The sequence below is a fragment of the Dromiciops gliroides genome, chromosome 1 (genome assembly GCF_019393635.1).
Source record: "Dromiciops gliroides isolate mDroGli1 chromosome 1, mDroGli1.pri, whole genome shotgun sequence".
Taxonomy (NCBI): Eukaryota; Metazoa; Chordata; class Mammalia; order Microbiotheria; family Microbiotheriidae; genus Dromiciops; species Dromiciops gliroides.
The window spans coordinates 230,852,972-230,879,201 of record NC_057861.1 but is presented as its reverse complement, the minus strand read 5'-3'; the positions used below and the strand labels follow the sequence as shown (position 1 = coordinate 230,879,201).

At 40.7% G+C, this 26,230-nt stretch overlaps 1 protein-coding gene across 7 annotated transcripts; it reads left to right on the top strand.

Annotated features, from left to right (window-relative positions):
* The first annotated feature begins 15,380 nt into the window (after window positions 1-15,380).
* Window positions 15,381-24,498, top strand: TGIF1 (TGFB induced factor homeobox 1). 7 transcript variants are annotated; one of them, XM_043975519.1, is made up of 4 exons: window positions 15,381-15,478; window positions 16,288-16,678; window positions 22,685-22,911; window positions 23,638-24,498. In XM_043975519.1, exons 2-4 carry the CDS (start codon window positions 16,663-16,665, stop codon window positions 24,211-24,213), a joined length of 819 nt encoding a protein of 272 aa, XP_043831454.1. In that variant the 5' UTR covers window positions 15,381-15,478; window positions 16,288-16,662; the 3' UTR covers window positions 24,214-24,498. The 7 variants fall into 7 exon arrangements, with proteins under 7 accessions (XP_043831454.1, XP_043831434.1, XP_043831487.1 ...); XM_043975499.1 differs by having other exon boundaries at window positions 15,403-15,600; XM_043975526.1 differs by lacking the exon at window positions 15,381-15,478 and adding an exon at window positions 15,605-15,723.
* The last annotated feature ends 1,732 nt before the right edge of the window (window positions 24,499-26,230 follow it).

Here is a 26,230-nt window from a genome sequence, read left to right as displayed (position 1 = left end):
GGGTATATGAGAAAGCATTTCTCACCCCTAGGTAGTCTTGTAAAAAGGTATTGAGTGCTATTATGGTTTAAAAGAGTGTAGACAGCATGAGGAACTACCACAGACAAATGCTAGGTAAGACTAGATAGTCACAGTTTTGTCCATGAGCAAAGTTATAGCTGAATCTTTTAGAGACATGGAGATTCAGCAGCACTGGATCCAGGAGTAGGCTAAAATAAGCAATCGATCAGGGGAACCCCTACAAGGGCTGGGTTCCTCTGAGGCATGAAACAGGTGTTTATGACCCAAAAAAAATTGTAAGAGGTTTCTTTAACTCAGTACACTGACAAAAGAAGCACAGAAGAGAGATGAGTCATGAGGGGGACAAAGGACTCCTTGTGTATATCAAGCAACAATATAGGGTCAAGGAAGTCACTCCTAATTAAATTTGTGAGTAATCTGGTAAGGGCTAAAAAGTTAGGGAATTCATTGCCTAAAGTAGTTCATAGTTCCCAGGAACATGAGTAACTGGTTTTTGTTTTGAAGCCTAGGCACATATGCATTCTTTTTTTTTTTTTTTTTTTTTTTTAGTGAGGCAGTTGGGGTTAAGTGACTTGCTCAGGGTCACACAGCTAGTAAGTGTTAAGTGTCTGAGGCCGGATTTGAACTCAGGTACTCCTGAATCCAGGGCTGGTGCTCTATCCACTGCGCCACCTAGCTGCCCCAGCACATACACATTCTATGGCCAGTATCTCATGACCTTCCGAGATAACATTGACAAGTGTAGACAACCTGAGTTTGGTAAAACTGCAGTTTGCATTTGAAGGCCTTGTGTCCCAAACAGACAAGGTGGTCCATCAGAGAGTCAGGAGGGCAAACTTTTCATGAGAAGTAACAATAAGATTTACATATGCACAATGACAGATTATAGTGCAGCAACAAAGTCTTGCCCAGTACCTGGGTATAGAAGGAAGGATTTCTATAGAACTTCTAGAACTAGGTGGCGCAGTAGATAAAGCGCAAGCCCTGGATTCAGGAGGACTTGAGTTCAAATCCAGATTCAGACACTTGACAGTTACTAGCTGTGTGACCTTGGGCAAGTCACTTAACCTTCATTGCCCTGCACCACCACCCCCTCCCCAAAAGAACTTCTAGGGAAGTCAAATCCAAGTTAGCTAAGAAGAACCAAATTGAAAGGCAAAGAAATACAGAAAATCGCAATGAAGACAGAAAAAAAAAAAAGACATTAGACAGGTCAAGGTAAGTGAAGTACTTTGTAGTTGGAGGTATAAAAGAGAGTATTATGGCTGAGTTCCAAACTGTTAGGTGGTTGTAAATGACAAAATTAGTAATAGCATAGAAGTCTTAGACAAATCTATGAACAAAACTGTCAGGATGACAGTCATTCTCACCATAAGCAGAATAGAAGTATTATACAGTGACTTAGTACAAAGATGTCTTGGACCCTAAGGTCATTAATGACAATTCCAATATCATCCAGAGATAGTAAGGAAGGAGGATATTGGGCAACAGAAGTAGGAGATACCCCAGGCCTGGAAGAAACAGGATTTGCATTTTTCAAAAGGCCTGAATGCACAGGTCCTTTTAAGGAAAATGATTCTCCAATCTGGCTCAGCTAAGCCTGTTGCAACAATAGAGGGCTATAGTACTAGTATACTGATAGTAATTTGGCCAAAAGGTAAATCAAAGAAGATGCTTTTAGAATTACACATTATTGTAGCACTCAATTGGCATAAGAGGTCCCCTCCCAACAAATTCAGGCCAGCACGATCAGAAAAGAGAACATTTTTAGTTACAAGGAAACCCACTTGTACTGTGACAGGACAAGAGAAAATCTTCCCTTCATCATCCACAGTCCTCACCTTATCTGCTATGATGGCAAGCCAGGAATGGAAATCAGAAGGAAGTACAAAATGAGCCACCCCAATATCTCTTAGGAAATTTCCATGTATCCCAGATACAATAACAGGCATATAAAGTCCAAGAAAGGATATAAAAAAAAAAAAGTCAAGTGAGCTCCAGATTCCAATATAGGTGTGCACTGGGTCACAGCCAGCAAGAGGGGAACTCAATTTTCCAGTGGCCAGGTTTTTTTCCAGTAGTTACATGTATCACATTTATGATGATGGTGAGCTTTTAGAAATAGGATTGGGTTGGGGAAGATTCTTTGAACAAGGCTTTTCAGTGTGAATTGGCTAGGCCAACTGTGTCCCGTCCTGTGTTGAACTTTTTACTTGTTTGTTGTAAAAGTATGTTGTTGGGGCAGCTAGGTGGCACAGTGATAAGAGCACTGGCCCTGGATCCAGGAGGACCTGAGTTCAAATCCGACCTCAGACACTTGACACTTACTAGCTGTGTGACCCTGGGCAAGTTACTTAATGCCCACTGCCCCGCCCAAAAAAAAAAAAGTATGATGTTGCCATCATGACCTTGGCAATGCATTTTGCTTCTCACCATGGAAGAGCATTCTGAATAGCCTGGGAAACAGTCTTTTGGAGACCAGTGACAAAGCTTTGTAACAGCATTAGTTGTAATGAAGTCTCTGGGTCTAGACTATTGAAATTTGTTGTTGTTTTTGAATGGCAAGCATTCTACTGTAGTAAGTCAGATGGATATTGTGATTTTGCTTATTGCCTATCTGGTTCCCATCCACTGAGACATTAGGACTGTACCAAGGACAGATTGGCATGTATTTTGGAGGCCCTCATCAGTGTGGGGCCAATGTGCAGTCATGCTGATATCTAAGAGTTTTTCTCTTGGCAACAATCCTGATAGCAATTGTTTTACATCTTCCAAGGTGGGTTGGTTTATAGATTTTTATTCGATCTAGCCTATTTCTTTTTTGTTTGTTTGTTTTATTTTGGGGTTTGTTTTGTTTTGGTTTTTTGTGGGGCAATGAGGGTCAAATGACTTGCCCAGGATCACACAGCTAGTAAGTGTCAAGTGTCTGAGGCCGGATTTGAACTCCTGAATCCAGGGCCAGTGATTTATCTACTGTGCCACCTTATCTAGCCTATTTCTAAATTCATCTGTGTTTTCAGAATTTAAGGAAGGAATTGGAATAGATGATAATGCCTGAAAGCAACTGGGGTATAGGGGCTAAAGCAACTCCCTCCCCACCCTTGACCTGTCATTAGAGTTTGGATGATGCCAAGGAAGTGCCTGGATTGACTAGGCTAATCCTTGTCAAAGGCAATCTGGAACACTGAATGATCTTGGCTACCTGCGGGATAGCTTGTTTTCTTATTATTAATTTAAGTGGGGTACCCCAGGAGTCATAGTCTCATTTGATTACCTCCAAGTTTTGTGCCTCCTCTGCAGTCAGGGTCACATCAATTGATCTCTTTGGGTTATGAATTGGAGTGAAAAATCAGATTCCAGTTTGGCTTGGCCTAGTTTTGCTGTGTATAGACACTGGACATACAAAGAACAGGCAGAGCTGCTGGAGTCCAGATCTAAAAGGTTCTTATTAGGTGTAACAGAGGCTAATGGGCGAGCTTCGGAGGAGTTAAGGATATATGAGGCTCTGATGAGTAGATTGGGAACTGGCAACTTTGGGATCTTTATTCTTAATTTCTCTTCATTATCTTGAAGATAATGAAGGCTAACAATAATGCCTTGCAGCATTTCTCTGATTCAGCCTCCCACAAAACCCACATCTTCATCTGTCTAGGGTAATGATGTATTTCCAAATATTTACGGAAGTGTTTAAAAATTCCAAGATTTCAAGGGGAAAACTGTACTGGGGATATGTTAAGTATAAAAATTCCATTTGGTTAAAAATCTAGTGGATTGAGGTCCATGATGACTATACAATCAATTTGGGGGGGGGTCCCTTTTGAGTAATCCAGACCCAATAACCTGAAAAAACTTCCTCCTAAGCTTAACGACTCCAAAAGAGGAGGCTATGATATGAGATTGTTCTTGAAAAATTTAACAGATTTCCACAGGACTGGAAGAATCATTTGGAATTATAGTATAAAGCATGCTCACCAGTGTTCTGCCTCCTGGGGTCCTAATCATTGGTCTCGCTTCTGATACCTAGATGACAAGGAAAAAAGACTTGATCTAATACTAGGATCCATTCAGAAATCACAGGAAATTGTGTCAGGAACAAGATTTACTACCTACACAGAGAATCATCTTACTGAGTCTCTCTTTGATTAAGGGGGTACAGACTTTTTAAATAGAAAAACAATTACAGACATACACAATAGAAAACTACTGATCAAAAATGGTTATATATCAGTAAATCTCTAGCTAGATAATAGTTTGTTGACTAAGCAGCTCTTCTACAGCTGCAGAAGCCTCCTGAAATTTTTTAATATTCTGACCTGGGTATCCTGTTTAGTTTCATCTGTGTAGACATGAAAGGCCTTCCCCCCCCAAAAAAAAAATTATCGTGAACTTAACACCCAAATAGAGAGCATTTCCATACACACGCAAGAGAATCTATATGAAATCATTAATTTCCATGTCATACCGCTTGCTTTAAAAAAACTATCATACTATATTATAATTTCTAGAACTGAAGGTGCAAAGAAGATAAGAGATAATGATGTGATAAAGCATCTTACATTTTTTTAAAGGTGACAACAATGCTTTTTATTTTATTTAACATATTATATTCTAGAAGGGTTAAAGAGATATACATAAATAACTATGATTCAAGGAATAGTGAGATAAGTGGAAAGGAGAAGGCCAGGCAAAGTGCTATGACAAAGGGGAGGTAACTTTCACTAAGGAAATGGGACAAGGTAGGGGGACAGAGGAGGTGGCACTTGAAATGGGCTTTGAAGAATAAGAAGGACTTTATAGTTGAAAATAGATTAGGAGGAAAGGTTCATCCTAGGCATTAGTGATGACATGAGCAGAGGCACAGAAATAGGAGAAGACAGTCTAGAGACAGTAAACAGAGTGTAAGTCCAATTTGACTTGAACACATCATACAGGAAGGGAAGTGGTAGGAGAGAAAACTGGAAATATAAATTGAAATTGGATTGTGGATTGCCTTGATCGCCAGGATTAAGAACTTTGGGCTTTGTTTTGCATAGTGCAACTATGCGGAAAGCAAGATTTTTAACAGAGGAGTGAGATTTGGGTGCATTATTAGGTTACTTATCAAAGGATAGATTTGGAAAGGAAGGAGAATAAAGACAGACCAACTAGGTAGCTTTACCCAATACTTTAAGGGGGAAAAAGAGATCAGGATCTGAAGAATGAGAGGTGAAAATTGAGGCTGGATGGGAGATAGAATCCACAGGATTTAGCAACAGGTTAAAGGTAGGAGAAGAAGGAAAGAGAAGAGTTCAAGATGACCCCAAGGCTATTAGCCTGGATAACTGGAAAGCTGGAATGGAGAAGTTAGGAGGAGGTTAGACAGGTTTTTGGGAGAAGACAAATTCAGTTTGGGGAATGTCGTTTGAGTTTCAGGTGGGAATTATCTAAGCATTGAGTAAGAGATATGGATGGAACTGGAGCTCTGAGGAGAAGCTGGAGTAGAGAGATTTGTAGTAATCTTTATGTTAATAAATAGATTTTTTTTACTGGATTTTGGCATTATCCTTGTAGGGAGGTTTTGGTGAAACAATTCCTTCCACTCATCCTAATCAGTACCTGCTCTATAACTTGTAGTTATATCTAGTTGGCTGGGGGCACTAGGAGGGTAAATGACTAAGCTGCAAAGTCACACAGTCAGTATGTATCAGAGGCTGATATTGAATCTAGGTCATTCTGACTCCGAGGCAAGAACTCTATTCTTTGTGCTTCAACTTCTCAATAAGTAGAAACTGATATAGCATATAAATTCAATAAAAAGATGTGACTTTGATACTTCAAAATTTCTGTGATTTCATCCAAAATATACTTCCTCCAGAGATGCCTATCACAAGTCCTCTGCCCTTTATTGGATGGTTTTCATGAAATGCTATAGCCCCACTTTTAGGTCTTTTTCCCAAAGAAATCATGGAAAGGGGAAAGGGACCCACATGTACAAAAATATTTATAGCTGCTCTTTACGTGGTGGCAAGGAATTGGAAGTTGAGGGGGTGCCCATCAATTGGGGAATGGCTGGACAAGTTGTGGTATATGAATACAATGGAATACTATTGTGCTGTAAGAAACGATGAGCAGGAGGAGTTCAGAGAAACCTGGTGGGTCTTTCGTGAGCTGATGATGAGTGAGATGAGCAGAACCAGAAGAACATTGTACACAGTATCATCAACATTGAGTGTTGATCTACTGTGATGGACTATATTCTTCTCACCAATGCAATGGTACAGAAGAGTTCCAGGGAACTCATGATAGAAGAGGATCTCCAAATCCAAGGGGAAAAAAAAAAAGAACTGTGGAGTATAGATGCTGAATGAACCATACTATTTCTTTTGTTTTTGGTGCTGTTGTTTTTTTTCTATTTTGAGGTCTTTCATCATTGCTCTGATTTTTTCTCTTATAACAGGACTAATGCAGAAATAGGATTAATGTTATTATGTGTATATATATATGTGTGTGTGTATAGATATCTATATATCTGTATATGTGTATAGATATATAGATATAAACTATATCAGATTACCTGCTGTCTAGGGGAGGGGGGAGGGAGGGGAGGGAGGGAGAAAAATCTGAAATTGTAAAGCTTGTATAAACAAAAGTTGAGAACTATCTTTACATGTAACAGAAAAAATAAAATACCTTATATGTTAAAAAAAAAAAAGAAATGCTATGGCCCCAAACCAGTTATCACCTAGTATCTGACTTAGAGCAATATGCCTCCCCAAATTTAGTTAGCTGGTCCTTGGGAAGCACTTTGCTAATTTATGATCAAAGACTTTTTTTTAGTTCAGTAGGAACCCTAGGTTTTTCTGGCCAAAGCTGGAACTAGGGCGGGGAAACCATTAGTCTGGGGATTTTCTCAAAGTAGAGAAATTTGCCCCAGGGCAGGAAATTTATAGGGTCTTTGACTGTGTGTATCCTCTTTTTTTTTTTTTTTTTTTTGCGGGGCAGTTGGGGTTAAGTGACTTGCCCAGGGTCACACAGCTAGTAAGTGTTAAGTGTCTGAGGCCGGATTTGAATTTAGGTCCTCTTGAATCCAGGGCCGGTGCTCTATCCACTGAGCCACCTAGCTGCCCGGTGTATCCTCTTCTAAGGAAAAAGGGCAGCATTTGGGTGGAGGGGTGAGGAAGGGAAGAAGGAGGTAACTCTACTATTTGTTGCTGGGAACAAGGTGGTGAGAACTGTGGGCTCCTGGTGGGGGAGCAACTTGACTACATCTTATTCTCCAGATGCTGTTGAAGTAGAGTGAGACACTGTTGAGGAGGGATTATTTCCACCTGGAGGTAAGAAAAAGTAACAAAGAATATGACGTTTTAGTAGCACTTTGAAGGATGAAGAGGAATTAGAAAAGTAGAATTAAAGAAAGGAAGTCTCTTGAAGGAGATGAAGGCCAAGAAAAATAAAAGGGGGTGGAGGGGGGGGAGAGAGAGAGAGAGAGAGAGAGAGAGAGAGAAGAACTGAACAGCAGTCGGCAACAGGATTGAATGTTTCAAAGATGTAAAGGAGAACAAGGACCAAGGAACAGTCATTGGAATCTGCAAATAGGAAGTTACTAGAGACCTTCCAGAGTACAGTATTTGTAGAGCAATGTGGGGTGGAGGCCAGATTGCAAAGGGTTAAGCAGTAATGGTGAATGGGTGGGGGAGGGACTGAATTGTGAGGAGAACCTACTAGATTTGAAGTTAGGATATAAGTTTGAATCTCTGCTCTGCTACTCATTGCCTATGTTACCTTGGGCAAATCATTTCCTCTCTGTGAGCTTCAGTCTGCTCATCTGTAAAATGAAGGGATTGGTTTAAATAATTTCTAAGGTCCTTCATGATTAAAAATTTTATGATGTACGATATGGTCATACATGTAATTCAAGAGAGATCAGCTCTTCTTCTCGACTTCCTTTGAGTCCCAGTTAAAATCCTTCTTCTTTTTTTTTGAGGGGCAATAAGGGTTAAGTGACTTGCCCACGGTCACACAGCTAGTTAACTGTCAAGTGCCTGAGGCTGGATTTGAACTCAGGTCCTCCTGAATCCAGGGCTGGTGCTTTATACACTGTTCCACCTAGCTGCCCCCCTAAAATCCTTCCTTCTTTAAGAAGCTTTTCCCCAACCCACTTTATGCTAGCAAGTCCTCTGTTGATTGTCTCTAATTTATCTTGTGTGTAGTTTATTTGTACACAGTTGTTTGCATGTTGTCAGAGCAGGGTCTGTTTTAGTTTTGGATGACTCTGTTTGTGTCCCTAAGGCTTGGCACTGTGCCTGGCACACAGAAGATGCTTAATAATTGTTTATTGACTTGACACTGTACTTTCTCCCATACCTAATAGTCTCTGTAATAAAAATTATTCAAATAGCTAGCATTTGGAGCCTGTAAATTGGCTTATTATCTTATTTGATTATTATTATCTTATTATCTTTTGATTATTATTATCTTATTTGATGCTCAGGACAGCCCTGTGAAGTAAGTATTATTACATCTGCCAGATGAGGGCAATGGCACTGAGAGATTCAGTGACTTGCCCAGGACTGAGCAGCTAGTGTCTGAGACAGGATTCAAATTCAGGTCTTCCTGGCTCCAAGGCCAACATACTTCATAGCCACCTATCTGTAAAAATCAAGGAATTGGCATAGTCATAGTGAAGCCTGGCTGTAAATGTATAAAATAAAGTACATAGGATTATAAATAAAACCAATTATATTGAAACAGTGAAATATTTTAAAAGAAGTTTACCTAGACCAAGTTAAGAACCCCTAACCTAGATAGTTCCTAAAATCCTTTTCAGTTTTAACACAATGGCAAAAAAAAAAAAAAAATTGGAGGGGGAGAAGGCTTTAAAGCCCTCTTTCAGCCCTCTCCCTTAAAATATGTTTTAATCATTACAGTCTGATTGGATCAATGCTCTTAAGTGCAAAAATCATTTCTTTTCTTTCTTTCTTTTTTTAAATCCCTGGTGTCTAGCACACAGTAGGCTTAACATAAACTTGTGGATGGATTGTGTTATCACTCCACTCCTGTCTCAGACTAACCAATCTTCTCAGATATCAGGTGTAAGTAAATAACTACCCATAGCACCTGCTTATTCAGAATCATTACTTTAAATAGGGCCAAATTAGCTAATAAAGGACACCAGATTTGGAGAGGTGGCATCCTCCCTGATGTAGCTTCTCAGTTTGAACCTCTCCCCCGTTATGTTTCCCCTAAAATTTGTGATTAGGGTGCAAAAAATCCTAGGTATAACTATGCTTCCAGAATAGCCTTCAAGAACCAAGAACCTTTAACTGATGAGGCTGAAAAACACATATTAAGTATATACCATGGGCTAAGGCTGGAGATACAAATAGAAAAAGTGAGATAATAACCAATGGAATTGATAGAGGACAGAGGCACTGAGCAGAGAAATAGAAATCAAGAATCAGATTGTCGGGGCGACTAGGTGGCGCAGTGAATAAAGCACCAGCCCTAGATTCAGGAAGACTTGAGTTCAAATTTGACCTCAGACACATGACACTAGCTGTGTGACCTTGGGTAAGTTACTTAATCCTCACTGCCCTGAGAAAACAAACAACCCCCCACCCTCCCATAAAAAGAATCAGATTGTCTAAAGCATGAAAACCCTTCAGCACAGTCAAATGCTTGACAGGTTATTATATATGAAAAGGAATCAGTTCATAGAGATAGAATGGTCATAATTCAATAACTATCAGAGTATAAACTTCCTGAAGGGTGTTCCTGAGTTGGGAAGAAATAAAATAATTGAGCTAGAACTATTTTAATTATTTAACTGAACTTTGTTTTTTTCAATTATTTTTTCCTCCCCAATGAAAAAATAAATAAAAAGACCCTTTAACAAATACGTATGGCTAAACAAAACAAATTCATATATTGGCCATGTTCAAAAATGTGCCTCATTCTATATGTTAATCCATCACCTTATTTTTAGAAGATGGATGGCATTCTTTGTCACCAGACCCTTAGAATTATGGCTGATCATTTTGTTGATCAGAGCTCTTAAGTCTTTCAAAACTCTTTTCTTTTTGCAATATTGTTGTTATAGGGCAAATTTTTCACCTGGTTATGTTCATTTTATTCTACAGTAATTCCTTTGAGTCTTCCTAGGTTTCTCTGAAACCATCTCATCATCTCTTACAGCATAAGTGTTCTATTACATTCATATATGATAATTTGTCTAGCTTTTTCCTAATAGATGGGCTGCCCATTAATTTCCAGTTCTTTGCCACTACAAAAGGAACCACTTTAAGTATTTTTTTATGTATAGGACTTTTTCATTTTTCTTTCATCTCTTTGGATTACAGGCCTAATATCAGTTTTGATGAGTCAAAAGATATACACAATTTAGTAACTTTTGGGCTATAGTTCCAAATTGCTTTCCAGAATGGCTGTACCAATTCACAGATCTACCACCAATGTAATAATATGTCTGTTTACTCACAGCCCCTGCAACATGCCATTTTCCATTTTTGTCACCTTTTCCAATCTGATCAGTATAAAGTAGAAACTCCTTTAATTTGCAGTTCTCTAATTATGACTAATTTGGAGAATTTTTTCACATGGCTATAGATAAGAAGAGTTAAAGGGATGGGGTAGGTAACAGTGATCAAATGTTCAGGGAACAAGTATACTTTTTCTGGTAGCCAGGTGTGTAAGCAGCAACTGCCCCTTGATACTGTTTACACCTTACCTCTAGGAGTAGGTTATGCTTAAATTTACAGAATTTTAGAGCTACAAAAATCTTTATTCCTTAAAGATCAGCTAGTTCAACCCTCTCATTTTATTTTAAATTTTTTAACACTTACAAATAAAGAAGTCAATTCTCAGAAGATGCAGTCTCTGAAAGAGTTAAGTTTGTCAATTGTTAACAGTAAGGATGTATCCTTTAACTTTGACAGTATGGTACTGCCAATGACTGCTGTATTTGACTAGAGTGTTGTTGCCTGTCCATGATGACTGTACTATTTGTGTATATTGCTCTCTTCATCAGTGTGTATATGACTCTCTTTGGTTTTCTTCACTGTTTCACTTCATAAAGGTTCCCATGCTTCATATTTGTCACTGCTCGATATTGCAGTGATATTCCATCACACACACAATCATGTGTTCAGTCATTCCTGACTCACTGGACACATGTTTAGTGGCTTATCACAAATGATGATATGAATATATTTGCAATTATGAGTCTTGATACTGATAAGCTCTTTGGATAAACACCAATAAAAACAGACAGAATCTAACATAGGTCACTAAGGGTGAATAGAGGACTAGACGAGTCAGGAAGACCTGAGTTTTGAATTCTACCTTAGATGCTTATTAGCTTTGTGATCCAGGGCTAGTTTCTTCATCCCTAAAATAAGGATAATAGCATCTACTTCATAAGATTGTTGTAAGTTTCAAATGAGATAACATATCTAATGCATTTTAAAAGTCTTAGCTAATGTTGGCTGCTATTATAATCTCTGGGTCAAGGGGTCTGAACAATTTAGCAACACTTGCATAATTCCAAATTGCTTTCCCAAAAGCCAACTCGGTAAGGAAACTGAGGCTGAGTGATTGGCCTAAGGCCACACAACCACTCGATGTAAATCTGACTAAATCTCAACTCTTGACTTCAACCAAGTGACTACTCCAAATATCAATGGATCCCTTTCCCGTTAATTAGGGTCCTCAGAATTCAAATTAGGCCTCTGGGTTATGAAATGTTATTACAGATGGACTTGCTCTAGCCACTGTAACATTGCCCAGTTCAGTCCTACTCTATTCCTAACACCCACATTTCACTTTTTAGCTCCCTTTATTCAGGCCACAGCTATCAGAGAATAACAACTTTGATCTCAATTTAATTCAATTCAATTCAATTCAACAAGCGGTCTCACATGAGACTAAACTAAAGGCAGGCAGGCCAGAACAGAACCTATTGAAAGACTGTGAGAAGGGGTGACTCTAATTTCAAAGAACTGAGCAGGCAGTGGTTTCAATTATTTTGCATCTCTTCTGAAGGAATAAATATGCTATATCTCTCCATGCTCCACATATCCTCTCAGCATCCTTCATCTGTCTTCTCTCCACCCTCAGAAAAAGCCAGAAAGGACTTCGAAGCAGCTGAGATGAAATAACATTACTCACTACGTTATCATATTCTAAATATGTCTGTCCCTAGGTCCCAGGGGAAAGAGAAGATGTGATCATTGGGGAAGGGAAGATTTTAAAAGACCAGCTAATAGAGGGAGGGGCAGATAGGGGAATGGGTGTTTTTTAAAAGTGATGATGAGGAGGGAACAGATACCATTTAGTACAAGAAATGGAAAAACAATTCTTATAGTGGTGAGAAAAAGTTTTGCTAAGTAAACTCATCTCCACTCTCTTTTACCCACCCTGTGCCTTCTGTTCCTCACCACCCTAAACAATCCTAATAATGTAAGGATCTCCTAGAGTCCCTTAGTTCCACTCCCCTCAGAGATAGATTTTGTAAGGATTCCCTTGGACACTGGGCAGCACTCCAGGTCACAGAATCACAGAAAGGACTAGAGCAGGAAGGAGACTTTTGGGGGTCATCCTGTTCAATTCCCCATTTTATGTATTGTGTTGGAATACTGCTCTAACTTGGAATTCCAGAAAAAGAAATTATTTGAATTATTCATCAGTCCATGTTTTTCCAGGTCTTTCACCCTCTTATAGAAAAACTCCCCTAGTGGCCTATCTCTACCTATTTCTACTTATCTGTCTTTACAAGTTTACCTCTCCGCACAGAGAGCACTTTAGTAACTCAGCTTTAAACAACTGTTTCTTTTCTTGGCCTTGAGGCAGAATCAGTAGATAAGTAGAAATATATGTGCCTTCGGGAAGAGAAATAATGGTAAGGACACAGTATTAAGCATTTATCAACCACTTTCTCCAACAACAGTCCAATTTTTAAATAACATCTCTAAAACTACTTATTGAGAAAAGTAGCATTGCTTAGTAGTCATTAAAAAGCCACACAATAGTAAGAAGTAACCTCCCATTAGGTGAATTACTATACTTTTCCATACACTTACTCCTTCCTCCCCCAACATCCTCAAAGGACGCCCAATAATTTTTAAATTCCAGCTGTTTGGTGCCCCCACTTGATTTTGCTTTTTTTCTCCCAAGGGTCTAGTTTCATTTGTCCTAGGCAATTCCTAAAAACCCACTAACAAACCAGTTCTGTCCCAAGGGAAGGCTCCCATATTTTGGCCACAGACACCTTTAGGCTGTAGGATTTGAGGAAAGGGGGCAGGCAAAGATTGGCTTGGGCCAGGGCAGCAAGGCCTAGCAGATTTCTAAGCTTTTCTCTTCTCCAGCATTTCCCCTGATGTAATCAACTAGACTTGATTACCTAGAGAAAAGGAGTGTGTATGGGTGTGTGAGCAGGCTCACCAGAGTACAATGGTTGAGTGGTTTAAAAAGCCCCCCACCCCCAGCAAAGGTTAAGTACTAAATAAAGCCTGCCCTTTTTTTTTTTCCATTCTAGTTTGGAGGAGTTCCTGCGCCCCCTCCATCTACACATGCTATGTGTGTATGGCCTTTCGGTTTTTGTCTTTGCTTTCAAGCTTGGGCAGATCTAGAAACTCAGTTCTACTTTCCCAGCAGCTACTGGAGGAGAACCAGCGATTTAAAAAATCTGAAAGAAAATGAAAAAAGATAGTTGGGTGTAAATAATGAGAACCGCCCCGTGGCTAGAGACTAAAGCAACGTTTTGTTGGGTTCTTTTTTGTCGCAGGCAGAGAGGGTCTGGAGAGGGTTAAAGGAGCCCGAAAAGCTATTTTGTTTGGTAACTGCGAAAGCTGCCCAGGGCAGCCGAAGCAGCTTTCGAAGTTACAAAACAAAACATCTCCTCAGTAACAACTGTACAAGCCAAGGCCTCCCTGCCATTCAGACTGTTGAGTCAGTATGTCTGGCTGGGCAGGGCCTCACGTCACTGCTCACTGCCTGCCTCCTCCTCCTTTCTCTTTCTTTCCTCCACCCCTCCTCCTCCTCAACCTTTCCCCATGCGCTTAGCACTCCTAGCCGGATATGAGCCACCAATCCCAGCAACAAACAACCCTTTAAATTAAATAAAAAAGAAAACCACTAACACAGGCTAACTGAATGCGCCAGCGACTGGTTAACTTGCATTATTCTACGGTCTTTCCCCCACCCCCACCTTCCCGCCCCACATCTGTCCTTCATTCAAGATACAACAGCTGTTTTATCTCTAGCCAGGGCAATGGAAGGAACTCTACTACATAAAGAGTTACAATGTAGCTTCCACGTTGTGTGTTGGGTTTTTTTTTTTTTAAAGATCATGTTTTTCCCTTGTGCTGCTTTGGTTGTGAGTGTTCCTTTATGCGCTCAGCAGCCTGAAGCCCATAGGAAAGAAAGGGGGGAAAAAAGGTTCCTGACTTCTTAAGAGCGAAGCTTTGCTTGTTCATTTAAAGTCCTGTAATTGGAAAAGCCACCCTTGATTTTTCAACTCTGTCTTTAACGCATCCTTCCAGGTCTTTCCCTTTGCCTAGGGGTGGTGCTGTCTTTAATTTATACGCCAAACCTAAAACAGAGGCGCTAGAGTCTCAAGACTTTTTTTTTTTGGCTTGCATGAAGACCTCCACGGACTTAACCTTATTTCCACGGAGCGTGTGCAGCCTAGTGGGCCTAACCCCAAACAAAAACACCCCAGTGCTTTAAACCAGAGGCGGATCTGGACAGCTTACTGGGCGATTTATTTGCGTGTTTGTTTTTTAAGCAATGGGGAAAGTATTACTATGACATGTGACAGGTTTGCTTCAGGAAAAAAAAAGGCGGAACATATGCATATAATATATATTAAGGAAAACTAAATCCCGAGGAAGGGGGGAAGGGGAGAATAGAGTGGGTGGGCATGCGTTTCTTGAAATCAGCAAAAACAGCATCTGGTATTTAAAAGGGTAATTTCATCAAGGACCTCCTGTTGGAGTCCTCATAACTCTCAACCAAAATAAACTCGCAGGAACATGTGTTTACTTAATGGCTAGTTTCTGTTTGAAATACCGGGAGAGGAGGAGGGGGTACCCAAGCAGGGTTGTAAGTCCTAAAAGTAGGAACTGTTTACCGAACCAGATGAGCAGCCACGATGTTTTCGCCCGTTTCCCATAAAGGCAGCAGCTGCCCCGAGGGAGGGGGGGGAGGGAGGCTGACGAAGGTGGGGGGGGGGGAGAGAGGAAGAGTCAGCGCCTCTGCTGCGGCAGCAGCTACTGCGGCCGACTTGAATCAGGACATGCAAAGCGCGCGCGCGCACAAACATACACACGCAGAGACGTTTAAAGAGCATGTGGGCATGACAGAGTGTCTGTCTCCAGCGTGCTCGGGATTTCGAAACTGCCTTGCAATCCTTGTCCAGGGCTAGCAACCACGGAGGACGGACCGGAGGCGATCATCGTTTGGTGTATGGGTCTCCTCTTATCTACTTCCCCAAAGTAATGTAGTTTTATTGGAAGAGCACTGATGGAGAGAAAAAGGAGAAGCGGCGAGAGCCCAGGACGGGGGTAAAGGGTAGAAGCTGATTCAGTAAGCAAGCAGTGCGTCCTCACCCTGCAGCGTACTTTCCCTTCTCCCCTCCCACCCCTACCCCATTCACAGTCAGCCTTGCGTAGAGCTCAGTCCGCTGCCACCGGGAGAGCTAAGTTAAAGGTAGCTGTCAAAAAATAAAAGTCTTTTCCTTCGAGGGGAGGGAAGAGGAAAGAGGAGGGGGGCATCCTTAAAAAAAAAAAACAAAAAAACCCACCCTCTTCCAGTTTAATGATCAAACGCGAGCCTGCCTAAGGAAGAAAGGCCAAAAAAAAGTGGGGGAGGGCTCCTCTCCTGACTGGCTGCTTGGTCACCATCGCCACGGTGCCAGTGATGCGGGTCCCTGGAACTGAACAAGCGGGGAAGGGTTTGGTTTCTTTTCTTTCCTCCCCTCCCCTTTTACTCCTGTGCCCTCCCCCCCCCTTCCCCTTCCCCTCCCCCTCTTTTCTCTTGTATCTATCTGTCAGAGTGACAGCAGCTAGGGAGGAGGGAAGAGGCAGTGAGTGCTGGGGCGGTCGGGGCTGCTGCTCTCGCTTACTCTCACTTACTCATTGCTGGAAGGTGCGGGTGTGTGTGTGGGGGGGGGGGTGGAGAGTAAAGGGGGGGTGTGAGCTATTGAGGGGGAGAAGTTGGGGGTGGAGGAAGGACCTCCTGTACCTTCTCCCCTTTCCTTTCTCACTCTGACAGGCTGGGGCTTAAGGCGCTGTGGAGCACCGAAGCAGGAGGGAAAGAACAAAGGACGAAAGTGGGGAGGGGAAGCCGTATTGGGAAGGGGACGAGCCCCCGACCCGACTTCCAGGGAGCAGGGAAGCCCAAAGTGTCAGTTGAATCCCCTCCAACTCCGAGGCGCCTGGGATTGTAGCGCCTTGTGTAGCCCTAACGGCCGGAGCAATTCCCCCCACCACCACCTTCTGCAAGTTACGGGGGAGACTGTTCGGAAGGAGGCAGAAGAAAAAAAAGGAAAAGAGAAAGAAAGAAAGAAATCCCACCCTTGGCTCTCCTTCCCCTCCCTGGGCATTCAGAAATAGAATTATTTCCGCCTGGTGGAAGTAGAAATCAAGAATGAAAACTAAGAAAGGTAAGTGTAGCGTGCGTCTGTCTCTCCGTGTGGTTGTGGATGTGTGATTGTGTGGATGTGTCCGTATCCCCATTCAACTGTGTGTGGTTCTCTTTGGGGGTTTGGGGGGGACGTGCTTGGGCAGTTAGGGCTGTGTGGACAAGTAATAAGCTGCCTGGACTTTTGGGTTACTTTATTTCCCCCCCCCTAAAAGTGCCCCCACCCCTCCTACCCCATCCCAGGAGTCCTGAATCCTTTATTTTTTTTCTTTGTTGAGGTCCGGTCTACAATGGCAGTTGGTTGATGTTTCACTTCTAGACACAACATGAGGGGCTGTTGTTTAGAGACTGGTTTCTCCATGCTGCTGGCACGTTGTCAAGAAGCACGCTCAACTGCCTTGTTTGTGCTCCTCAAAGTTTCATTGTCTGCCCCACCACCCCCATGCTTTTTTGAAAACGCGAGCACAAGCTTTCCTCCCCCCCCCCCACTCGCGACCCCTTCCTTCAGCCTTTCCGAGGCAAACTTCACCCCGTTTCTTAACCCGTGATGAGACTTTTATTTCCTAACTTTCAAAAACGACAGGCTCCAGCCAAACAAAGTCGTCTCTGTTTGGAGTGGGAGCACCCTGGATGGCAGGATCCACTGAGTCTTTGTTTGAAACTTAGGCTTGAAGGGCTCTCACTCAGAGGTTGGGTTTGGACTATTCTCCCTACCTCCCCCCTCATTGAAATGTGATATTTCTTTTTGTAATTATACTAATTTCTGTATACTATATACTGTATTCTAACTACTCTTCCCATTGAAATGTAATTTTTTGTCATCATACCAAACTTCTGTAGACTATATACTAACTTCCTCCCCTCATTGAAATCTGATTTCTTTTTGCCAGTTACGTTAACTTTGTATAATACATACTGCATTTAACTTTCTCCCCCTTCAGCCGCCCCCCCAACTATTACTAGCATGAAATGTTGGACTTACTGCACCCCCTTCTATTATGAAGCTTTTTTAAAAAAGGGTTAAATTGGAAAAGGGGGAAAAAATTTTTGAATGTCAAGAAAACTGCCCCCCCCTTTTTAAAGAATGTTTTAGACTGCTGATTCTTTCAGTTTGACAGGCAGGTCGGCTTGTAAGTGCCAAAGTTAGGGTCTGTGATTGTTTCTATGAAAGCGCCCTGGAAGTTTTTAAAAACTGAAACTTGGCATCAACCTGTCTTTAGAAAACACCCAACTTTAATTCGTTGGTGGGGGAGTGGGGTGAGAGAAAACTAGTGGTTCCCCCTCAAGTCTTGGAGGAACTAAAAAAAAAAAAGCTTGGCTCTCGGCTATCTGAAGCTAAAGTTGAATTTTCAGTTGTGATTTATGGGGGGGGGGTCAAAACATAAGTTAGTCGGGTCCTGAAGCAAATGTTCCAAAGCGAGGTGGGAAGCCTCCTACTGCGCATGCTCACTAACTTCCTCGAGGGATGGCTTTTTTTTTTTTTAACTCCACATTCTTTCAGACTGGTAATGCCCAGAGAGGGAGGATTGGGGCAGCCTCCCCCCTCCTCCGGGAGGGGGTGGTGATGGTGATGGTGGTGGTGGTGGTGCGCGTAGTATACGTTATGAAATAGAATATTGTTGGAATGGAACGCCATGAGGCATGGGGTTCTTCCTACCGAACCTCCGACCCCGGAGTTCTGTTGGTTTGATTCAGAGACTTTGAAACCTTTGGTGAAGGTCTCCCCCTCCTCCTTCTCCTCCTCCCCCCTCCCAAACTTTGCAAGCTTGGAGGAAATTTAACGTCCGAGATTCCGTTAAAATCGGCTTGGGTCTCCCTCCCCCTCCCCTCCCCCCTAGGTTACGGCATTCATAAGGTGGTTCATTGAATTCATTGATTGGTGATAACGCGGCAGTTTCCCAACGCACGCTCTGGGAATGGCGTCCGAGACCGTCCCCAAAGTGAAAGAAAGTCCCCCCCCTCGGTGTGCTTGTCGGTGCTTAGCAGTCTCAGTGGGAGCAGTTTGTTCATTTAGGTGGAATTGACCACAGTTAGGGGTTCTCCCCCCCTCTTTTTTTTGTTGTTCCTTTAAAAGACCCATTCGTGTTCCCTTCCTCTGAGTAGATTTCCGCCTTCTGTCCGTCCCATTGTTCGGGCTGTGCCCTGGGGTAGGGACTGTCGAAATACCCAACTTCGTTGGAAACTTCTTACTCCCTCCCTGCGTCTTCTCCCTGCCCCCGCATTCTTCCCCCCTGGTTCCCGCATTCTTCCTGGTCCCTCCCCCTTCCCCCATGCCACTTATAATAAAGAATTGAGTGTGTGAAAATGCTGATATGATTAGTGTGAGTGTTTGGTAATCAGTCTTGTGAGCTGAAGTTCTGGTTATTCAGCACTGAAATAATGCAAACAATGAAAGGTGACAAGTCGGAGGGAGAAACTTTGAGATTATAGGAAGAAGGTCACTGGTTTAGAGTTCATGTGGGGGAGATGAGACTGGATTGATGGTTGATGTTAGGACAAAGGTGGTTTTTGGATGTTTTGGGGGTTGTTGTTTTTTGTTTGTTTTGTTTTTTTTAAAGCTTAGGTTGGCAGGTTGCATTTGCCGGACTCTTCACTGTTTCAGTTCTTTGTATCTTTTCTGGTTTCTTGTAATCTAAAATTCTTTTGAGTTCTCTTTGGGTTGTGGTAAATTTTACTGCTTTGGGGGATGATTAAAGTTCTGGCGGTGGAACACAGGAACAAAAGCTAGATTGCTTGCTTCCCTCCCTCTCTGCTGCCCCTCCCTTCTCTTCTCTCCTCTCTCCTCCCTCTTTCCCTTTGTAAAAACTACCTTTGAGGGATGAAATGGTTTTCATATTCTGTGTTACCAGAAGATTTAAGGAACTTCCTGGGCCAACTGTTGCCTGTCTTGTTCTGTGGGATGGGTTTGTCGTCGCTTTAATATAAAAGTTATCTGTCAAGTATTTTTACAGTTCACTTTAATAAAAGTGACTTGGACTAAAATTCAAGTCGATTTGCAAATTATAGAATTTATTTCTGAAAAACTGCAGACTGTTACAAAAAGAATCCTTTTTAAATAGTTAAAAAGCAAACAGGTAAATAGTCGGATTAGAAAAATTCCAGTAGTTCTTTTAATCCTTGCCTTTTGACAGTGTTATGTTCTTGCTTGAGAGATTCTGTTGTTTGGGCCAGCCAAGCCCAGTTCAGTTTGGATGACTCAAGTGTTAAGATTCCCATTGTATCTCCAGGGAGACATCTTAACAGGAAACTTTTCCTATCCAAACTTTTGCTTAATTAAATTAATGGTTAACCTTTTTTTCCCCTTTAGGTTTATTACGATCATGTCTGCATTCTTTGCCTTAACTCCTTTAGTTTTAGTTCAACTGACAAGTCTTCCCCGCCCCCTCCCCCCCCCCCATTTGTTGTCATCCTACTGATCTTGAGAGTCTTAAGTATTCTAAGAGCTAATCTTGCCTCTTTGGGCCCCCTTGTCAAATACTAAGTAACAAGTTCTTCTGACCCTTTGAGAATAAGGAAGTAGGTAGAGGAAAAGCAATCTGTTCCTTTGTACTAAGTATCATGACCTATGAATTCATATTTGGGAAACAAGTCATCTCTGGGAAACTTTTCCAAATCTGTTACAAAAGGAAATGACTAACAAAGAAAAAATAAAACAGATCTGAGCAATAATCAATAGGCATGGTTTCAATGAAAACAGTCTTGACAGCAGCAAACGTGGATATGAACATATCAGCTGGTGTAGTCAGGGAACTCCAGTCTCCACTTCCTGTTACTGCAGCTTTTGTGCACATATTGGAAATATCTGTTAAGTTCAGAGGCCTGTCATTCATTTATTTAAATGAACTCACCATAGAGGAAAGTCTTTCAGGGCAGTTTGGTGTTGCTTAACTGAAACTTGCTTTTGTGTCAGTGTCACTAACCTATTGGGAAGGGATCAAGCTTCTTGTCAAACTGAGTAAGCAGATCAAAGGGCGAGCTTTTTTCCCCTTGCCCTTTGTTATAACCAAGTTACAGTTAGGAACCAACTGCTCTAAAAGCAGATTTTCACACTTCATGGCTGGTTTCTTAGGAAAAAGGCAATAATGGTGATAAGCCCCAAAGGCTGCCTTTTTAGATCTGGAGGTAATTTAATGCAATTGTTTAATTCACATTTTTAGTTGCTGACATAGCTTTCTCTAATTGACTTTGTTTTTAAAAAATTGCTAATTGCCAGGGCTGAATAAAAAATAGTTTTCCTCATTAATATGAAATCTATGTCTAGCCTAAAAACAAGGAGCTTGCTTTATCAATCTTATCCTTTTTTTAATGGAGATATAATTCCTAAAAGTTTGTTTTTCTAAAGTTTCCACTCTTAGCTATTTAATAAAAGTGTATAACTTGGATTTATCTCTGAAGAGCAACTTATTTAAATTCTACTCTTAACAAGGCCACAAAAGGGTATAACATAGTTTTCGAATTTATAACTGTTGGCTAAACTTTGAGTCTCTCCTAAAACGTATGTATTTGCATAATCACAGTTCTTTTTCTTTGTTAGAGCTTTCATTACTTTGACTGTCTCCTGAGGTCTCTGGCTCTTCCCTGGATACCATTTTTCCTTTTCTCTTCTCAACACCTCCTGCCCCCTGCAGTCCAAATCTAAATATGTGTGTCAAAGTAAAGCAGTGGTCAATTAACTGAGAAAGGCATTAAGTGGAATCTCATAAACAAATCTTTTAAAAATAGTGAGTAGCTTTCTTGTTTTATTATGCTAAAATATTTAATTATATTCATCTGTGGGGGGAAAAACAAGTTGACTAACTTTGGGAAGTACTATGTCCTTTTTATCGAATTGTAAAAGATTTTCATTAGGTCCTGTGTTTTTCAAAAGAGAGCAGTTTTTCTCTTTCAGACTGGGATAAAATTAACCTCTGTAGTGATCTTGGAGAAACTTTCAAAATTGTAGGGATGGAGCTGTTAAAAGAAAATGATTGGGGGGGGGGTATATGTTCCTAAATAGAAATACCACTTAATGAATTGTGTTAATTGAAGCCAGCCTTATCTGTGGTTTGGATTTTACAGTGCTGTGTGAATTCCTAAAATTGCTGCTGGGATTAAAGTATTTAAAACCAAAGTAGGTTTTTCTTTGGGAATTATATTGTTTAGTTTTCATTGTCCTAGAACAACTTTAGACTGAACGTGGTGGCCAAATAAAATTTGGATGATGTTCATTTAATGTATAGAATGTACTAGCTACCAATTACCAGGCATCTGCTTTGCCAAATTAATTGTATGTGACTGCCAGAGCTGCTGTGGGTGGGAGGAACTGATTTTTAAAATATTTTCAGGAATTAAAAATGTATATTGAAACCAGTTCTAGCTAATTGCATTTAGAAGATAATATTAATTTGGTATATAGTGATTAACTTTCTGTGAGTATAGGGTAAGGGAACAATAAAATATCTCAGAATAAAATTGAAATGCTATTTCTTCTTAAGGTATATAAAGCCATTTCTAGTTCTTTTAATCTTCACTAATAAGCACCAATAGAGTATTTAGGGATGACTCACTGTCATTTAAAACTGATGCAATCCAAGGGGATGAGAGAGTAATATGCTAGCATTTGAAAATGTATTTCAGAACACCTATTAGATTTACACTCCACCCCCTCAACTTGCCTCACACACCCTCCTTATTTAAGCGTCCTTTAAAAAAAAAAAAAAGTTGTTAGCCACATACCGTTATAGTGCCCTTCCTGTGCAACATGTGGTATGATATTTACTTTAGATGCAATTTGTCTGGACTGCCAGAGCAGATGAAAGGTTTTTCTGGGCACCAGTTAAAAGGAATGTGTGAAGTAAAATCTTCATAGGAAGAAAGTCCTGGTATTAATGGCCTGTTAGTCAGTGGGAGGACTGTCCTTAGTTCACTTGACTCACATCATTTAGGCAGCACAGTCCCTTCTGGTGGCTGAGAAAAAAGCCCTTGCTACAGTTGATCTTGTTGAGCCAAGTTGATTGGACTACTGACTTGTGACTTGTGTGTTTCCTAGGTGTTGTTCCAGTATCAGGCAGTGAGACTGAGGATGATGACAATATGGATATTCCCCTGGATCTTTCCTCTTCAGCGGGCTCAGGCAAACGGAGAAGACGGGGTAATCTACCCAAAGAATCTGTACAGATTCTCCGGGACTGGCTCTATGAACATCGGTTCAATGCTTATCCTTCAGAGCAAGAAAAAGCTTTACTATCCCAGCAAACACACCTATCCACACTACAGGTAAAAAAAAAAGAAAAGAAACGAAACAAAAAACAAAACCCCCCTCACTGAGTTAAGTTTATTGAAATAGTTTTTTTTAAGGCATTTTGAAGAGTTCCTATGCGACGATTGATGTGTATATAGTTCTTTTCTCCCCCCCCCTTTAAATTTAGAGAACAGTTTTATAATGTTGAAAGGTAATCTGATTATTTAGACTTATCATCTTATCAGGTAACAATTTCTTTAATGATGTATCATAAGAGAACACTACTTTATACAGCAAATATGAAAAGAAGGTTAAACCTTCCTCTATTGCCCAGGAAACTGGTTTGATATTTAAACAGGGACAGACTTCAGTGAGGTAATTCATGTTGTGTCTGTTGACATAGTCATTTGAACAGGGAAAAATCAGTAACTGTGGGAGGAGTGGCTCCTTTCATAGAGGAAAGACTTTCCTGTTGTTTATTAACCTAAATGAAGGAACAATAGGTAATAGGTTAATATACAGGAGAGTTAAAAGGTAAACTTCTTTCTATATAAAAAAAAAACATTTTCAGACACCCGGCAGCTTTTGTTTCTTCTTTTTGAAGAATAGTGAAAGAGAGAGACTTTTTTTTATTACTCTGGAAGAATCACTCTCTTAGCTAGGATCTGCTGATTTAAAACAATTTTAGAATCTAAATGGACCATTTCATACCTTCCAAAAGAAAAGTAAAAAACATTAAAAAGTGTTGTTATATTTCCCAGGTCTGCAACTGGTTCATCAATGCACGCCGCAGGCTCCTCCCTGACATGCTGAGAAAAGATGGCAAGGATCCAAATCACTACACTATTTCCCGCCGAGGGGCCAAGATTTCTGAAGCTAACTCTGTGGAGTCGGCTATGGGCATCAAAAACTTCATTCCAGCTTTAGACGAGAGCTCATTTCATGCCTGTACAACTGGACCAAACCAGACCTTAGGAAGACCGCTGTCTCCTAAGCCTCCATCCCCAGGATCGATTTTGGCGCGGCCCTCGGTGATTTGCCATACCACTGTGACTGCATTGAAAGATGCCCCTTTCCATCTGTGCTCGTCAGTCAGTGTCGGACAGAACACAGATAGGCAGCAGATACCAGCCAACGGTTTCACAGACACCTCTCTCCTATATTCAGAGGACACGGGTAAATCTGGACCAAGTGCAAATACCCAGAGTGGGCTTTTCAACACTCCCCCCCCAACCCCACCAGACCTCAACCAAGATTTTAGTGGATTTCAGCTCCTTGTGGATGTTGCCCTCAAAAGGGCAGCTGAGATGGAGCTTCAGGCAAAACTGATGGCCTAACCCTTTTTTTTAAGTAACAGAGTTCTCGGAAAATGTTTGTTATGGTTCTCTGGGTGATGTCAAAAGACTAATGACTGCATTATTTTATATATGGTTTTTTTTATTAATATTTGCACAAAGGATTGCTGAAATGAAGCTTCCTGTTACTGAGATGTCTTCAATGGAATATAGTCATTCCAAGAACTGTAAACTTAAAAGCTACTGTAGAAACAAAGGGTTTTCTTTTTTAAATGTTTCTTGGTAGATTATTCATAATGTGAGATGTTTCCCAAGATCATGTGATTTTTTTTTTTCCTTATTCCCACCTTCTCCCTTTATTTTTGTTGGTATTTCTTTCAGACTGTGCAATACTTAGTAAAGCTATAGTCTTCTTCTCATTCCCATGTGGAACAGGATGCTGACATACTGTCTATTACAGAAATTTTCAATTTTTTTTTAAGCAAGTATGAATCTAGTTGATTGGTGTTGTCTTTTTCATGATGTAATAAAGTATTTTCTTTAAAAGCGATGCACTGCAGAGTATTTTGTTGAGGAGGCACTTCCTAACAATAAATAGTGTGATGAAATAATGAATTTAATGCCCAAAGACTGGTGCTGAAGCTTCTAATTTAAGGCAACCACAATTTAGATTTTAAACATCACAATAGGAACTTGGATATAATTGAAAGTAGAGTATTCCATGTGAACAGGAATAGGGAAATGTGATATATCATTTTTCACTCTTTGAAGGACCTGGGACCATAGCAGGATATGTAAACAAGATTTACCATATTTAGTATTGATAGGGATGAGTCTTGCTTAAAAGTTTTTCTGCTGAAAATTAATCATTTTGTTTACCTTTAGCATCCTAATTTCCCTAATGTTCTGCCATTTGAATACTAGTCTAGTACTCAGCCATGGACATTTTTTAAACATTTCAAATTGTACTGGGAACTATTTTAGAAAAAAGAGCCTCTTGTATCATCTGATTGTGACTTTGCAAGCTGATTTGTCCCACTGTGTTCTCTGTCTGCTTCTTGTGATTAGTACAGTGTTTGTAGACAGAACTTGGTACAAAATAGAACAAAGAGAAAGATGAATTAAGATACCTTAAAGGTGTTTCCTAAGGCAATGAAAGAAACATTTGAGGTTCTAGCTACATTAGGACTATTAATGCTATCCTGTAATCCTATCTTATCCATCTTCAAAGGTTAAGATTACCATACATTGTTACATTGCCATCAGCTTTGTGATGGGAAACTTAGGTCAGCTAAAGGGACTCTGTACCATCATACTTGCTATACTTCATCATGACCCAAAGCCCATTCTTTATAATCATAAGTAATATGAGGCTGTTTGGTCCCATCTCTAGCATGGATTTCAGAGGAGTCTGTGAACTTGAGTGAGAGTGGGTGAATCATATCTTTATTTTAACTAACTTCTTTTTATTTTTATTTTTGTGGGTTTTTTTGCTGAGGCAATTGGGTTTAAGTGACTTGCCCAGGGTCACACAGCTAGTGTTAAGTGTCTGAGGTCGGATTTGAACTCAGGTCTTCCTGAATCCAGGGCTGGTGTTCTATCCACTGCACCACCTAGCTGCCCCTATTTTAACCAACTTCTAACTGAAATTTAACATTCCCATTCACTAGGAATGTAGGCAACAAAAGATTCTGAGGAGGGATCCATCATGATACAAAAAAGTTTTAAGAAGGCCTGAGTTACAGCCTTACTCTGGGTTCTTCTTGAGTTGTTAGATTCCAAGAGGAATTTGGCCAAAGAGAAGATAGCCGAGTCTGATATAATTTCTACTTTCTTTTGATTACCGATTAATTGTCATGTTGCAAAATAACATGGATTCTTTTTGTAAGATAAAAAAGAACTTAGAATGTTTAAAAATATAGTCAACTCAGGATTATAACTTTGTGTTGCACTTAAGTGTTCAAGGACATTATCTCATTTGATCTTCATAACAACCCCTGGGTTAGGCAGGACAGGTATTTTCTTCATTTTACAGATGAACAAACAAGCTCCAAGAATG